Source organism: Perissodus microlepis, chromosome 22 (assembly GCF_051167445.1).
Source record: "Perissodus microlepis isolate ML-2025 ecotype Zambia chromosome 22, ASM5116744v1, whole genome shotgun sequence".
Taxonomy (NCBI): Eukaryota; Metazoa; Chordata; class Actinopteri; order Cichliformes; family Cichlidae; genus Perissodus; species Perissodus microlepis.
The window spans coordinates 31,438,660-31,455,876 of NC_140481.1; the positions used below are offsets into that span (position 1 = coordinate 31,438,660).

The window sequence follows — 17,217 nt, forward strand, 5'->3', positions numbered from 1 at the left end:
GTGAAGTACAGCCATACATTTGACCGGTCCTCCTTGGGCATTTTTAATCTGTAGCTCTGCTCTAAAAGAACGTACGTACCTGGACCCGCCTACTATCCTCGGAAACGTAAAATGATTGGCTAGAATCTAAAGTGTATCACAGCTCAGGAAAAAAAAGAACCGAAATAAAGCACCGAAATGTGCGCTGCTTTTCGGTCTGGTTACTACCGTTTATGTCAGAACCGGTGCCATCATGGCACCGGATACCGGTACCCATCCCTAACGAAAAGTGATCTCGGTGCTTGACAGTGTTTACATAATCCAGCATGTTTAACTTATTTACATAAAGTACATTAGGTACAAATTATGAAGTTGAGGGTCAACCTGACATTGTACAGTACATGGGAGATACACCAATTCAGAGCTGGTCTTACCTAAATTCAGGGTGGATGGGGGACACAAAGCTAATCCATTTATTCCATATTTTGTAGAATTTGTCTTTTTGAATTTTTAAAAAGAATGTCAACTTTTCCATTTTAAATATTTCAAAAACCACCTTAAACCAATCAAGTGTTGGCGGAGTTGGATTTGCCACTTTCTGGTTATTAATTTTTTGCTGGCTGCTAATAGCTCTTGTAAGAGCTTTGTGTCCCCTCCCCGGACCGAGCCAGCAACCAGGCCCAAGTACAAATTTACAAAATTAATATCAAATTTTATCTTAAAAACCTCACACAGAGTTTTATGAATTCCCAGCCAGTAATTTTTTAAGTTAGGGCAGTCCCAAAAGAAATGGGAATGATGTGCTTCTTCTGATCCACATCTTCTCCAGCATTCTGCTGTCCCATTTTTATATTTAGTTTGATGAGGGGTTTAGAAAAATCTAATAATGTTCTTCCAGCAGTGGTCTCTCCAGTTAATGAACTTGTTGAGTACCAATGAAAATTACAAATCCTCTCCCAGTTCTCGTTTGTTTACCCATCCCTGATTCCAATTCCCATTTAATCTTAATATTTTGAGTAGTATCCTTCCTGGGCTGAAGAAGCACATCATATAGTTTGCAGATTGCCTTTCTCAGAGAACCAACATATGCTCATTTAACTATCTTAAACATTTCTGACTCAACCGAGTTTGGGTTTGGGATTTTATTATAATGTTTGTTAAAATAATCCCACATTTGAAGGAACCTGAAGAAACCTACTTGTCTTAGGCCAGTTCTTGTTTGTAAAGATTGAAAACTCTGTAGTGTCCCTTTATGTGTGAAGGGATGGAGTGTTGTTAGTCCACTCTCTATCCAGGACTGAAATCTTTTATCACTTTCATTTGGTTCATTTGGTCTAAATTCTTTCAGTATTCGTTCACTACCACATACAGTGTCTTACAAAAGAACTTGAACTTTTCCACATTTTGTCACATTACAGCCACAAACATGAATCAGTTTTATTGGAATTCCACGTGAAAGACCAACACAAAGTGGTGTAAACGTGAGAAGTGGAACGAAAATCATACATGATTCCAAACATTTTTTACAAATAAATAACTGAAAAGTGGGGTGTGCGTAATTATTCAGCCCCCTGAGTCAATACTTTGTAGAACCACCTTTTGCTGCAATTCCAGCTGCCAGTCTTTTAGGGTCTGTCTCTACCAGCTTTGCACATCTAGAGACTGAAATTCTTGCCCATTCTTCTTTGCAAAACAGCTCCAGCTCAGTCAGATTGGATGGACAGCATTTGTGAACAGCAGTTTTCAGATCTTGCTGCAGATTCTCGATTGGATTTAGACACCAGACAGAACCCGGAGTCTTGCCTACGTTGCCTAATAGAGCATAACTTCATTAAATGAAGGACTGTAAAAGTTTAGGTGCAGAGAAGTGTGCCCATTTTAGTGTGTAGAAATGCAGTTGAGTCATTGGACCACAAGGTGGTGCTGTTATACTATTTGCCCTGAAAACGTTTTTCTTGCACAAAACACGAGTGGGAGACCACGCAGGTTGGTGGGGTCACAATATGAACCACGAACGTTCCCACCAGTGGATAACGCTTTTGTTTCCACTCACTGAGCAGCCACCCCAAAAATTATTTTTGGCAGCGGTGGGATTCGAACCCACGCCCCCGAAGAGACTGGAGCCTTAATCCAGCGCCTTAGACCGCTCGGCCACGCTACCGATGTGCATACGAAAACACGAGCCCGATCTGAACTGACAGACTGATGAACCGAAGTATTTATAGATGACTTTGAGGTGAGAAGGAGATGAACTGGTTTCGTTTTATTATTGTTTTATATGCAATATACTAAGAAATCTATTATATGACGCTGTATTATTTCTGATAAAGGTACGCGTCATCATATACCTAATTAAGATCACCTCCAGCAGCAACATGAAAGTTATTCATGAATCAATAATTCTTCTACTTTCAGCTGCTTTAGGACATCATCTAGGTGGCCCTCCTCTTGTGGCCACCACCTCCAAACCCTGCATCATACACGTCTTACTGTCATCCTGTAAACATCCTCTCCAGGTCGTTTGCAAACATCTCAGTCCGCAGAGACTCCTGCCTGAATAGTTTACATTGTTCGTCCGTAAAGACTACCTTCACCTGTCCGCTTCCTCGATATTTTCGCTGATAACAAACTTAGAAACACTCCTGGCTGCTGCACAAGTTTTAATATTACGACAGAAAAAAAAAGTTTTGACCGGATGCCATTATTTTATTTTGAAAGCCACCAGCGGAAGTGTAACTGCGGCTGTCTTGTTCGCCTTTTAGCTTGAACTTCATGTGCCAAACTCCTGACCACCGAGTCATAAAAGATCATGAGACGGCTGCCTCGGCAGACAGCGGGGAAAGAGGACATGTACGGCCGTTTGAAATTTGACCAAAGTTTTACAGAAACTGCTCTTAAAAGCACATTTTATCACCATTAAACACGAGCGAGCGAGAAGGACCGACGGACGGCCAACTTCTCCCCGAGAGACGTGAAAGCGAAGCGAAGAAGGACCCTTCAGAGAAGTACTTTGTATCCTATAGACTGGAGGAGTCGCTCTTTTTGGCACCATGTTAAGGATTTGCCTGCAGAGAGCTTTCCGCCCGGCTCTCCGTAAGTTACCGAAGGCGGCGGGGACTGCGCGACACGCTCCGAGCTGCTGGATGGGAACACACGGGAGAAACGAGCCGCTGGAGCCTCTCAACTCCCCCACCAGGGCCAAAGAGTTTATTTACCGCCTTCACCCCAAGGAGAGGACGTGTTTACTACAGGAGCTGCAGATCTTCGAGTCCAAAGTACTCGCACAAGGTAAAGCAACGAGCAGTGTGGGTTAAACGTGGCACATTGAATGAGAGGTCACAGGTTGTCGGTGCAGGCAAGCCCACATTTCCGTCCTGCAGTGTAGACCAGCACGGATACGCTTCTGTACCTCCCCAGGGTCAAACCCAGGTGTAGAACACTGTTGGGTGTTCGGTCAGGGGCCGATTGATTTCACGATGGGCGGGCTCTTCTATGTTTGAACGCTCCTGGTCATTGGGTGGAGTCTTTGACAGCTTACCCTTAAAGGCACACGCGGACTCACTGTTTCAATACAGTTGAATACACCAGGTGTTGCTAATTAGACGCCTAATTGACGTTTAAAGGCGTCATTAGGAAAAAAAACAGTAGTAGTGACACCAGTTGGTCGCTGTGGGAAGTGCAGCAGTGTGCCAGCATCCATAGCTACTGAACCCTGCTGGGATTTGATGGTTTAAAGGTGGTTAAGACTTGAGACCGTTACATGTACACGTTGTATGTTATTGTGGCAGACTGACATCATCAGGGTGTGACGAGACCTGCCAGCTCTGTCCCAGTCTGGGTCAACTGTTTGAGGCAGATAAAAACTGTCATTTCAGGTCTTCAGCTCCAGCCACTCCGTCATTTCTGACTGAAATACTGTAAAATAAACAGCCTCATTACCAGCCCCCTCTGTGAGCTCTACAGTCAGCCGCGCTCATACTTCTCCACCCAGGATCTCAGCCAGGCTTTCTGCCTCTTCAGCACAAATGGCTTTACATATAAACAGTGCGAGCTGCTGGTTGTCTTCCCTGTTTGTTTTGGTACAAAGACATGTTCTGTCTTTCAGTGTGTTGTCTGGTGCATTGGCTCAGTCACACAGCATATTTTCTGTCACCTGCCAGTCTGTGCAGGTTGCTGGAAATCTCCTCACTGGCTGGTCTGTCCAGGCTGTGTAGCCACCTTAAGCTTGAAGACGAGCTGGTTTGGGTCCTCGAGCCAGATGTTGACTGTGTTGAGCCAGCACAGAAAGTGGGATTATATGCAAGTCTAAATTATAAGGAATAAAATCTTTTAAAGACTTTGTAGACCTGATATTTAAATTTTAACAAAGCCCAATAACAGAGGAGGTTTTTTGTGTGGTTTTGTTTCTGTTTTACGATGATATGAAAGTGTTTTCTATTTTCTATTCTCCAGATTAAAAAACAAACCACTGTAAAGCAATTTAAAGGCCCACATAAATGCTTAAATAATACCAATATTGATAATAATCCAGGGAAACTGCCAGAATCTTTAACAGAAAAAAAGATGAACATTTTTTACGATGTCGCTCTTCAGCTGTCGTGTGTTTTGGATGTGCTGTGTGCAGAAAATGACTCGCATCTTTACAAAGACTCAGAAACGTGAAGCGCAGAGAATCCCACTTACATTAGATGGAGGATGTTACTGATCTCATTACCACACTTGGAGTAATAAGTTTAAAGGAAACTATAACATGAATATAATGTCTGTCACATCCTGTCTGCCTGTATTTTCTCTTCCTGCTGGAGAGATGATCCCCTGCAGCTCCCGCCTGGATTAAGACTTAATGTACCTGAAGTCAAATTATTCCTCAGCAAACTGAGGACCGAAATAATGCAAAGTGAATTATGCTAACCTAAAACTCACTTTGATCCTTTGTATATAGCTCACACTCTTAACTTAAGCTCAAATTCCAAGCCAACTGCCTCAGAAGAAGCCGATTTTATCACAGCGGTGTTCAGAGTTCTCCCGTGGGTTTAACGAGACCTGTGATTGAAGGTTTGAGACATATGGGCAGGTTGTGCCATTAAATGCAAAACGCCTGCTAACTTTTGCACAGTGTGTGCTGCAGTCATTGTGATGGTTTGTTTACATGAATGGTGGGATGACGTGTCGTACGGTTCGGTGTAAGAAGGAAGCACCGAAGTGCCTTTGCTTTAGTGCAGCCATGCCGATGCTTTCTGTTTCCAAAGAAAGTTTCCGACTTTCCAAAGAAAGTTGTATTGAGGTGCTTGGTTTATGTGGTTTGTGTATGCACTGGTTTTTAGTTTTGTGGGCGTGTCCTCCAGGGTTAAAGGCAGTTGCATTCACCTGGAGATGAGCGTGCAGGTGGGGTGAGGGTTAAACGCTGTCTCTTTCATAGTTTTTGTTTGTGTGGTAGCTCAGAAGTGCATGTGATAGCGTTGTGCGTGTCATCAGTGTCTCCACGCTTCGCCCACTGTGCTTCCCCACTCATCGCCGTCAGTATGTGATGAGTGGGGAGTGAGGATGCATTCAGGATTTGTCAGGTGACGCTGGGTAGGGCTGTTCGATGTAACGATATATATCGGATGACGATATAAAAACGTCTATCGTTTCATTTTACGCTATCGTTTGTTTCGCGGTGTCGCAAAATAAACTGTTTACGGCAATATTTTTTCATCGCTTTGATGGTCACTGTAGTGGCTATATTCATTTCTTAAAGTTCTCTCTTTCTCTTATATTTAATATAACCACACTACGGACGGACAAGCGCCTGTTTTTATGCGTTGTCGTTAGCAACAACGACGGTAACACCATCGCGTGTCCACTTGTTTATTTTCCACATAAGCCTTTCACAATAAAGCTCAAGATCCTGTTGAGACTTCTCAAAATAAACTGAATCACGTGAAACATGCAGTTTATTTACAGATGAGAAGCAAAAAAGAGCCGCCAGGTGCTAAAAAATTAATCTTAGACTCAAACGTTAGAACAGGCTTTTCCCCGCAGCACGCCGTGTAATAAATACTCACAAAGGAAACGGCGGCTGTTACAACTTATGTCTAAAAATGTGTCGTTTCATGCATCGGTTAAAACACTCGACTCCAGGTACACGACGCCCAGCTGGAAACACTTCCCACAAGTGGAGCTGCCCGAGATTCACAGAATTTACAGAAAATAAATAAATTTTTGTGATTTATATCGTTATCGGACATGTTTTATATCGGGATATGAGATTTTGGTCATATCGCACAGCCCTAACGCTGGGTTGTTCTATGACGAACCATTTACACAATCAGCCTTTTACTGAATAGTTACTGGCAAGTGAACGCCTCACTCATACGCTTACTGTGTGTGTGTGTGTGTGAGTGTGTGTGTGTGTGTGTGTGTGTGTTGACATGTCTTCCAGTGTCAGGTTGTACATTTGTTGGGTGTGGACAGCTGGGCGTGTGTGCACGTGTGTGGTTCTGTGTTTGACTCACAGGGTATTTACTGTTTGCTTGAAAGCAAATAAAGCGTCTCCATGTGAATGAAACCAAAACCACGGTGACTCATCGGAGCACCAAAATAGTCAAATCAGCTGCCCAGCCAGGAAATGTGAGTAATCCCCTGGAGTGTCTGGAAGCACTCTGTAGAAGCCACGGGAGATGCAAATATGGCATCCACTGACCAAGAGAGATGGGCAGTAACGCGTTACTTGTAACGTGTTACTGTAATCTGATTACTTTTTTCAAGGAACGAGTAAAGTAAGGGATTACTATTGCAAAAACGGTAATTAGATTACCGTTACTTTCCCGTAGGAACGCTGCGTTACTGCGTTACTAAAACCGTGATTATTTTTGCGAGAATGTCTCATGACAGTGACGTAAGCGAGTGCGACGTTTGTGACAACAGCTGTGTGCAGATCAACAATGGATCATATATCGAGTGCAGAGAGAGTATGAGCGTGCAGCGTTTAAAGCGTGGAAGTACTGACCTTACTTTGAGTTTGATTCCATAAAAAGTGACAAAAACATTAGCGTCCGTTGTGCGTGGGAAGAAAACTTCTTTTTACAGCGAAAAAAACCCCTAAACAAGCACCGAGTAGCTACGACGTAATGGGAAACTCACAGAGAAACTCGCGGATTCTTCAACTGACCGCTGCGGCTCACCTGCACCAGGGTAAACCTCCGCCTACCGCACTCCTGCTTTACAGGTGAAAATAGAGCAAAAGAACCGCTAGTCTTTGACTTTATTCATTTTCTGCTGTGTTTTACTTGCATCTATTTGAAAGACTGAGTGTAAACACAAAAAAATATTTTATTTTATGTGCTGGAATGTGCAGAAAATAGGTTTAAATGTTAAACTAATTTCTTCCAGTCAGAGAATGTTGCATATAATTTAATTTTTGCTTGATGCATAAAGTTAAAAGATTAAAACGGATAAAACAAGTTTAAAAAAAAGACTTTTCCATTTGATTACATTTTGTATGATGGATTATGCAGAAAAAGTAGAATTGGGCTGAAAGATCTATCACTTTATCACCTATTCAGGTTGTAAATCGTGTTTTTAAAAAGTAACTAAGTAACTAAGTAATTAATTACTTTTGAAAATAAGTAATCAGTAAAGTAACGGGATTACTTTTTTGGGGAAGTAATCAGTAATTAATTACTGATTACTTTTTTCAAGTAACTTGACCAACACTGCTGACCAATACGCCGGACCTGCAGCACCCACGGTGTGCTCAGTGCCCCGAATACCTCGTGGTGCGTTTACGGCCTTCCTCCATTCAACAGTACCTGTTCGTCCTCATTCTTATTCGTACAGTCAGATGATGCTGAAATGGTGAAATCCCGACACACTGAGAAGTAAGGCTGGGTCATATCATACGGTTCATGGTAATACCAGTATAATGTTGGCAAAACAATAAGAAAATGAAATATCGCGATAGAATATGGGTAAAACGCGCATGTGCAGTGCCTTTGTTTACATACGCACATGGCGGAAAAAGCATGGCGGTGACGGAGAATGAGAAGAACGAAAGCGGATCGTTGAATGAAACAGATGAACCAGAACTGGTTTGTAAAAATGCTGCAACTTCAGTGGTGTGAAACTGGTTTAGCTTTCGTCTGTCAGATACACAACAAAGCACTATTTTTGGTAGAGCATGCTAGCGGGCCGTCGTTATTACCGTATTTTTTGGAAAATACGGCACACTTAAAATCAGTCCTTTGAAAGTCGACAGAGCCCCTTATAATCCCGTGAGCCTTATCTATGAACTCTGGTTGTGTTTACTGACCTCGAAACGATTTTATGTACACGGCGCTCGAAAATCTGTCAAATGTTTTAGTACGAGTTTGCTGAGCTACGAAGCCGCACCGCTTGATGGATTGTGGGAGCATTACAGCTATCGTAGGCAGGAGCCTCGCGGAGTGATACGTACTGTGCTTCAACATAATATTACCGCATTGTGTGTGTATAACCTCTTTTTAAGTTTTGTGGATGTTATACATGGTTATGCTGAGGATATGTCGGCCAGTTTCCCTTTTGGTTAAACTGTCAGCAAGGATTTGCATTTGCACTGTTACATTTTTATATAACTTTAATGCACATAAACAGCTGCTTGTTTAAGTGAAAATACATTGATGTTTTGTTTTTGCACTAATAAAGTTGAGGAGTTGTAAAGTATTTTGTCTCGTGTCAATTATATCGTCAGTTATATCGTTATCGCAAATTTTCAAATGTATATCGTGATAAATATTTTTGGTCATATCGCGCTGCTCTACTGAGAGGACAACAAAGGAAACGGCGACGGCTTCAGACCAGCTCCCCATCACTTTGTTGTGCAGCACGTTGCTCGTTAGTCGTGTGCACTGAGGCTGCTGTGTGGGATGATGAGAGCTTCGAAAAATTGCCAGACAATATTTATTAGCTAAAAATCTCTCACTGATCTCAACAGGTTTCCTATTACAGAAACGCTGAACAGCAGCATGAGAAGTTAACAAATGTGTGGGCGTTAATTTGAGGGTTTCTGCTGAGCAATTTTAAACTCTTCTTGCTCTTAGGGCTGCACCAGTCTGGATGTGATCTGGTCTGACTGTCAGTATTTAAAGCAGGGGTGGGGAACTCCAGGTCTCAAGGGCCAGGGTCCTGCAGGTTTTAGATCTCACCCTGGGTCAACATACATGAATCAAATGATTAGTTCGTTACCTGGCCTCATGTTGAGGAGGTAATTTAGCCATTTAAATCAGCCGTGTTGGATTAGGACACATCTAAGACCTGCAGGGTACCGGGCCTGGAGTTCCCCCACCCCTGATTTAAAGGTGGATGGGTGGATGGAGGTATCGCACACTGCACAGCTTCTCTCTTTCAGCAATGCTTTGGCTCCTCTCTCACTCTGACTCGTTCACTTTCACTCATCATCTTCAGTCAGAGAAAGTTTATACGAGGTAGAAGCCGCAAGGACGATGGTTCAGTTCAGGGAGGATTTTATTAGAGTAACCTTACGTGTTACCATCAGCTTGGTTGATATTATTTATCTTAAGCTGTCTGCTCTCAGCTTCACTCCATGTTTGAGGGCATGTAACACAAAGGAGGAATTAGTGTGACTGTAAATAACCACAGGATGCAGCAACCCAGTGACTCAGTAATGAAATTAGGACCAATGAGGCCGTGACACAGTCTGTCTACAGCTGATGAGAATGATTCCTCCTCCAGTGTTGGTTAGATTTTAGCCAAACTTGCACACAGTGGACTTTAACTCTCTGCAGCCGACCAATGAGAAGAAAACTTCACACATTACATTATTATAACCTGTGAACTGTAATGGGCTGTGAGGAGGGGTGGGTGATTTCAGCCTCAGAATTATATCACAGTGTTTTAGGAACATTTCGATGAAGATTATTTATGATGATATAGGAAAAAAATACAAAACTTGCTTACAGGCAGCAGCATTTTGAAGTGTTAGTGAATGAAGGATGTGTTCCTGTTTTTAACAATCAGCTGTTGTCACTGATGACACACTACCGAACTCCAAATGTGAATCTATTGAAACACAGTGCCAGCAGCAGCGTTATAGTGCAGTATAGCTGGTATAAGTACATGTAAGTACAGCAGCTGCTGGGTGGGAAATGTAAGAAACAGTCTAAAATAGGGCTGCCATGATTAGTCGACTAGTCACGATTACGTCGACTATCAAAATCGTCGACGACTGATTTAATAGTCGACGCGTCGTTTGAAGCTTTGTAAGATCACAAAAGATGCAGGAATTAGTAGAATTTAAGAGTGTAATAACGGACTGAAACAGAAGATGGCAGCACTGCATGTACAAGGATGCCAGCTGCCGTTAAACGCCGAAGAAGAAGAAGCTGTGTCCCAGAATTCATAGCGCGGCCCTGCTCAGTTTCCAACAATGGCGGCAGCTAGTTAGTTTTAATATTACTCTTATTATTCTTTCTGGGTCACAAAATAAACGTTTGACATATTTTCAGACGAGAATGTAGCTGTGTAAACCTCAAATATCTGCTCAGTTTATCAAGACACCACATATTTTCAAAAGCGCTCCGACGTTTTCGGAGACGTCTGTTACCCACTAGCTCGATAGCTAGCCGGGGGCAAGGCTCACTAGAGCCGTGAGAACACCGGACTCCCGGCAAATCGTTTTCAAACCCACCGCCGTCTTTCGCTACTCAGGTTAAACATGATATATAAGTCACTTAGATAACTTAAAAATGTTATTGTTTGGCTTTTTTCAGTATTTTATTTGTTCCTGAGTAAATCGGTTTCGGCTGAGATTAAAGTTATAGTTTTTACACAGCTGAATAAACGTTAAGCAGACAGCTGATTATCAGAAGTGTGAGATGCTCGAGAATTTACTCCGGTGTCCTGTTATATTTTAGATAGCAAGGAGCAGACGGCTGAGTTTATTAAACTCCACCGAAACAATCTGCAAACTTCATTAAAATTTAATAAACTATCATGTCTTTATTTTTAGTTAGCACATACTTTAAACACTTAAAGCTGTAAGCTAATGATAGTTATATAAGAGCAGATGCTGCTGGTGCAATAAGCTGTATGTTTTACGTTCAATGGATGATGATCTGATTAGTCGACTAATCTCAAAAATAATCGGTGACTAGTCGACTATCAAAATAATCGTTTATGGCAGCCCTAGTCTAAAATAACAGTTTAACAATAGGTAATGTAACTTAACCTTAAATATCTTTTAGATCAGTACAATATTCTCACGTACGATGACGAAACATATTTTGTACCTGGATGTTGTTTCATAGATCGAGCTTTTTAACCAGCTGTTTTTCCCACCACACGTCACTGATTTCCACCCACTGTTTGCTTTTTCTGTCACACGGAGCCCAAATAGTGCCGTTTGGTTTTGTCACCAGCTGCTTGCACCTCCTCCTTCGTAGCCTCGTTGTGTTCAGAGATGTGTTTTTGCCACTTTGTTGCTTCCACCTTCACAGTCTTTTGTGTTTGTTGAAGTAACATCAGGGGCTGATGCGCAGCTCTCGCTCTCAGACATGGTTGGCTTTGTTTCGTTGTCGTGCACCAGGAAACGTAAACAAATGGAGTTACTATAGCAACGGCAGTGCGATATGACACTTTTATATTACGTAAAGATGCGCCACAGCCAGGACTGTGGGCTGGATGAGCTACTGCATTACTGATGTTTGGGTGTATTTAACCAGGAAGTTATTCTTCAGAATTACTGAAGTTCTCTTTTATGAGGATTTTTTTAACAGAATAGAAACAATCAACATAGGAGCCAACATTTCATACAGGGTACACTAATATATTGACTGAACACTGAGAAGTGGTCGCTTGCTTTAGGTTGAATAACAGGATCTGATAGGAGTCCATTTCTGTCCACTAACTGCAGATTATTGTAGGTTAGCTCATTCTAGCTCGAAATGTTTATTAAAAACATAGAAATAGAAAAAGAAGAAGAGAACAGCACCATGAACTCTGGTGAACAGGGTTGTGTGGTGAGTTCTCACTGAAATAGGCTGTAAAGGTGAAGTGAACGCTCTGGTGTGTCTGCCTGACTCCCCCGTCGTCTGTTCAGCTGCTGCTTAAGTTTTCATATCAATTCATGTTCGATGACGTATAAACCGGTACCATTATTTCCATACTGGGCTGATATTTACACACGAGTACCAGTCGGATTCGTGTAGGGGGAGTGGACGTGATTTCTAATTCTTTAACTATTTTTTTCTTTTTTTTTTTAAGCACCCAGAAAGTTTTAAAGGTCACTATTTAAATGTCTTTTTGTCCCATTAGATGAGTGAATGTCAGCCTCGCAGCAGAGCGCTTTGAGCGCCTCTTGGGAGAGTTTGACCCAAACAGTTAATCTCCTTTCAGAATTAGAAGGATCACCACAGTTCAGCTTAGTAGAAGCTCCTTTCTTCATAGACTTACTTGATGCTTAAACTGCTATTGAACTTCTTTTTAAGTGCGGTGCTTTCTTTTTAGTTGTAAAATTAGAAGCAGGCAATCCTGTTATTGTTGCTCTTCCCACTGTTTCTACCAGAAAAGCCTTAAATATGAAAGTGTTCTGAGTTTCTTACAACAAATGGAAAAAAGTTGCAGTAAAAGTAAGTTAGTAAAAGTATGTCAGGTTTCAGATGACTGGCTAACGTGTGTTTTTCAGTGCAGTCGGGCACCGAAGCAGCATCTCTTTCTTCTGCACCATCTGCCATATTAATTAGACGGCCGGTTTGGCCCCGAACGTCTTCTAATAAGCAACTGTCTGCAGCTCAGACCCCCACCCGTCCCCCCGCGCCCATTACTTTTCCAGCTAATGAGCTAAATGCCATCGAGGAACAGCGAGAAACTCTGAAAGATTTTCTCTGAGCTCGTCTCCAGGCTTGTTAGCACATTACATCTTCTTATAGTGAACCCTGTTAATGCAGGAGGCGCGCTGTGAGTGTAATCTGATGGTTTGCAGATTGTTGGCTTGTCACAAAGGTTTTGAGTTGTCATAAACCAGGGTAGATCTGTATTTCATGTTGTGCTGTGGCATCATGGGCTCCTGCTACTATCGTAAATCCTTGCACTTCATATCCATCAGTTAGTGCTAGTGTGTGTTTTCCCAAACTCTTGTTTTTCCAAGCCAACAAAGACTCATATTCAGGTGCAGCCAACCTGCGGTGTACACTGCAGCCCAACGACTCACCATAAGGCTAATTAAGACTGGATGTTGATCATAAGGTTTTGATAGCCGGATTCCTGTAAACTTGTTCCTCATAATGTGAGAACTTCTGTCACCCAAACTACTGAGCTAATGTTGTTCAGCCCAGAGTCAAAGAACTGGTCAGAAGTCCCAGAGGCACGGACCGCCATCCGAACTGGACGAGACCTGGTGCACTAACCCTCCGTCTGCAAGGCTACAAACCACGAGCTCGCTCTGCTGTTTCAGGAAGCTACAACACAGACAGGCCTCAAAGATGCAAAGTTGAAGCCATGTAAACACAGACTGCAGTTTAAACTGTAACAACTAGTGATGAGGAACCCACTCGAGAGGGGGGAAAAGGAACATTGAATACCTAAACCTAAAATGATGATCTCAGTTATATTAATGCCAAACTTGAATCTTCAGGATCCTTGGATGCGTAAAGGTAACGTTACTGCTACATTACTACGGGTGTTTCCACACTGTTGGCCTGTTTAGTTTGTTTAGTCTTGACCTCTGGTTCATTAGGTGCGGTTGTAATGACTGACTGTGTAATCACAGTCTGCTTCGGACCAAAACAACCGCACGGAGACCGTTTCCTCCAAATCCATGGAAAAAGCAGTCCAGCTGAACCAGAGGTCATTTTTCGACTGCCTTGGGTCCTGAAGCCTCGAGCTGAAAGCAGTGAGTTGATATGAGTTGTGGAATTGCATACATCCCACTGGGACTATTATTGTGTAGCAGACTCTCTGTCCACTCGGTCGGCCCAAAACAAACAGTGACATGTGCAATAACGTCGGACTGGCAGCCAGTGGCAGTTCCCATCCAGGAGCCAAAGAAATAAATTGAAGCTATGCTGCAAACTCAATTCGCACCATTAAATATGTCGTCACACTTAATAAGGACATTTAGAGATTTTCAAGCAGTAACAGATTGTGACTAATGATGCTCTTGTAACTCAGTTTGTTTTTGGTGAACTAAATTAGATACTGATGCTTTCTGAGGACATCATGTGGTACCAGTCTGATAGAAATGTGGGCTTGGAGCGCTGTTATGTGACACAAGTCACATATAATAGATAAGATGTGTTTTCACACTTTTCATTACTTTAGTTTAACATAAAAATGAAGCTGTTAGGAAACCATGAATAATGAGGCATAAATTAGCAATGTGGATGTGCTGCTGCTGCTAAGCTGTAATGAAACTCTCCGTTACTGATGGAAATGATCACTCACAGCAAGATTTATTTTAAAGCCACATTTAAAAAGCCCACTTTGAACTCGACTGACTCGTGGTATTTTAAAATGAGGAAAATATTGAGCTGTTTTGTGCAGTACTGAGGATGAGACTAAGTCATTACATTTCACCTGCTCTTCAAAGCGTGGGAAGCAGCGTCACTCATAGATTTGTTTTCCCGTAATGGTGAGCGGCTGCTCAAAAGGAGGCATGCTGATCCAGACGGTATATGCTGTTCTTCTGCAAAGGGCCGTTAAATAACAGAGTGCTATGATCAGCTGCATGACCGATCACTCTCTGCTGGTGCTGGTTATTGTTCTGCTCTGCAGGACATGAAGCAGAACCTGCATCTGCTACAGGTGATGGTTGGAGAGCAACTCCAGCTGACGGCAGAGGAGGACAGCAGCGGTCCATCACAGTGGAGCAGCAGTGAGACAAGAGACGCAACTAAACTGTGACTTGGACTTTGACAATGAAAGTCAGGTGTCCACTCGTATATTGACTGTGAATGACATCATGCTCTTCAAAATATGGGGGGAAAAGCTAAAATAAGCTGCTTTGTATAATTTCCGGGATGGATGCACTGATATTTCAGCTCTAACATGGTTATTGGTGGATTTTGGGCTTTGCATACGAGGAGCATATGGCATCCCGTGTATCACGTCCAGGCTTTTCCCTGGCTCAGTGTTGCCTCACAGTCACTGTCCAGGGTTCAAACCCCTCTGTCTGGAGGCTGAATCCTTTTCTGTTATTGGACAGTTTTTCTCCAGTTTGTCCTGACAGCTGAAAACCAAGTTCACCGTTTCTGTTTTGAGCCAAGCGACTGTAACAAGAGAGATTCTTAATCTGAGCAGTTTCACTTTCTGGTTGAATAAAGGTTTAAAAACAGGCCACATGTGTAACCATGATTGGTTTACATGTTAACACCAAACATAATTAAGCTCCACGTAAAGAAAACCGTTAAATATTTTATCACAGCTCTTGTGTTTTTCATTTGAGTACAGAAATTTTTAATGTGCAGGAAAACTGTGACGTTAAAGTTTTGTGCTTGTTACTTTATTTTTCATAAAGATGATTCTTGGCTTACTGCCCATGAAAGGGCTTATCGACAACCACAACACCACAACAAAGTGCATAAACTGGTGTCTTATACGTTGGTATTGGTGTAGTTCTTTGGTTACATTGTTGTTACAGCGGACTAACATGAAGCACCACAACGATTCTATTTGAAGTGTTTCACAGTTCTAACATTAAAGGAACATATCAATAAATAATGTGTATCTGCAGTATCTGTGTATAACTGTGTGTCACAGCTGGACTGGATGATCCACTGAGTCCAATTAAAAAGCATTACAGTGTGACTCTGCTGCTGCTCATGTGGGTTTGAAGTAGATGATGGTGGTTTTCACAGTGTGGCTGCTGTCCATTGAAACGATCCTCCCGTGTAGATGAAAACAGCAGGAGCTGTACAGATGTGGCTTCTTATCCTGCTGGCAGGAGCTTTTTTTTTTAACTCCTCAGACTTTCCCTTGAGAACGATGCTGAGAGCAACTCTGTAAAGAAATGAGATGAAACCAATAAGGACGATTGACCGCATTACTTCTGGATGATGTCACCGTTCTTGAGAGATTGCTGGGCGATAGAGGCAGCTGAAGTTTTTTTTTAATATATTCTCTAAACTGTTTTGATGAGCAAAGACACAAAAACAAAGCTTTATTCACATGTTGGATTTATGGTCGTACATTTTTGGCCGCAGAGATGGCGTGGGATTGTGGAACTTCCACTCACTCACACACTGTGAGCATTAACTTCATTGCTGATTATTAATCTAAAAGACTGATCCATAACTGCATTTTAAAGGTGGTAGTAGTCTAACAGTAGAGTTTTGTAGACAGTGATACTGGATGTTACTAAAATATTTATTTGTGTTATTAATGAGGTGATTGAACGTCTTACCAGCTTCTTCAACATCACCATCCTCTTTAATGGCTGCTCACTGCTGTAGCTGTTTAAAATACTGGTGCAACTTTACTGGCAGTGACCGTAGATAAGTTCTCTGTTAGGAGCTCATTTTAGCACTGCGAGTCCTAAAGGTAGAGACGATGCATTCTTTTATTTTCTTCTAACTCACTCTGCTAGAAGCTACCGTTAGCTTTAAGCTTTTTGTGAACTTCATAAAACCAGGTGAGGTAGCAGTCTGATAGACCAGTGACCTATAACAGGCCATTTGTCATGATACCTGAAACCACCAGGAGTAAACATGAGGATTTAAAGGAGTAAAATGTGTCCTAAGGTCAGCACGCTGCAGCTCAGATGATGCAGATGTTTGTGCATCGACAGTGGGAGGACAGATCAGTGTTGGACTGTTGTTGTGCATTGGCAGCAAGTGTCACTGTGATGTGCTTCTTCCAGAACAACACATTCTGCTGTTTGGGGATATTGATTTAAAGCCACAGCTTTGTGAGTGTGTACTGCACAGAGCCTGAAGGCTAGGGTGTTTAAAAGAATCCAAACCCAGGTTTAGCTTTAGGAATTAGCAAATATCCAAAGTTGCAAATCCTTTGAAGAGGAAACAAAGGTGTTGGTACGCTTAATGAAACTAATTGAATGCAAGCAGAGGGGCTTCTCTGCCACCAGCAGCAGAGTTTTGAGCATTTATTGGAGAAGCTTTTGTATTGCATATAACAGTACTGTTACACATTATAGTACATAATAATACCATAGTCTATGTGCATCACAGAAATGTAAGTACATGCCACTGCTGCTGCTTTTCCTCACTTTCATAGCGCTGACAATGTTTAGACTTTTTGCAAAGTGAT

General features: G+C 42.2%; 1 protein-coding gene and 1 non-coding gene across 2 annotated transcripts in view; one reads left to right on the forward strand and one right to left on the reverse strand.

The window, feature by feature from the left end:
* Positions 1-2,058: 2,058 nt before the first annotated feature.
* On the reverse strand, positions 2,059-2,140 carry trnal-aag (transfer RNA leucine (anticodon AAG)). The gene has a single exon. It is a non-coding gene; the product is annotated as a tRNA-Leu (tRNA).
* Positions 2,141-2,682: 542 nt separating this feature from the next.
* The window catches only part of tmem65 (transmembrane protein 65), a 42,253-nt gene continuing 27,718 nt past the window's right edge, over positions 2,683-17,217 (forward strand). The window contains exon 1 of the mRNA XM_084919277.1: positions 2,683-3,267. Within this exon, the coding sequence (XP_084775403.1) occupies positions 3,030-3,267 (238 nt within the window). The 5' untranslated portion in view covers positions 2,683-3,029. The remainder of the gene's footprint in view (positions 3,268-17,217) is intronic.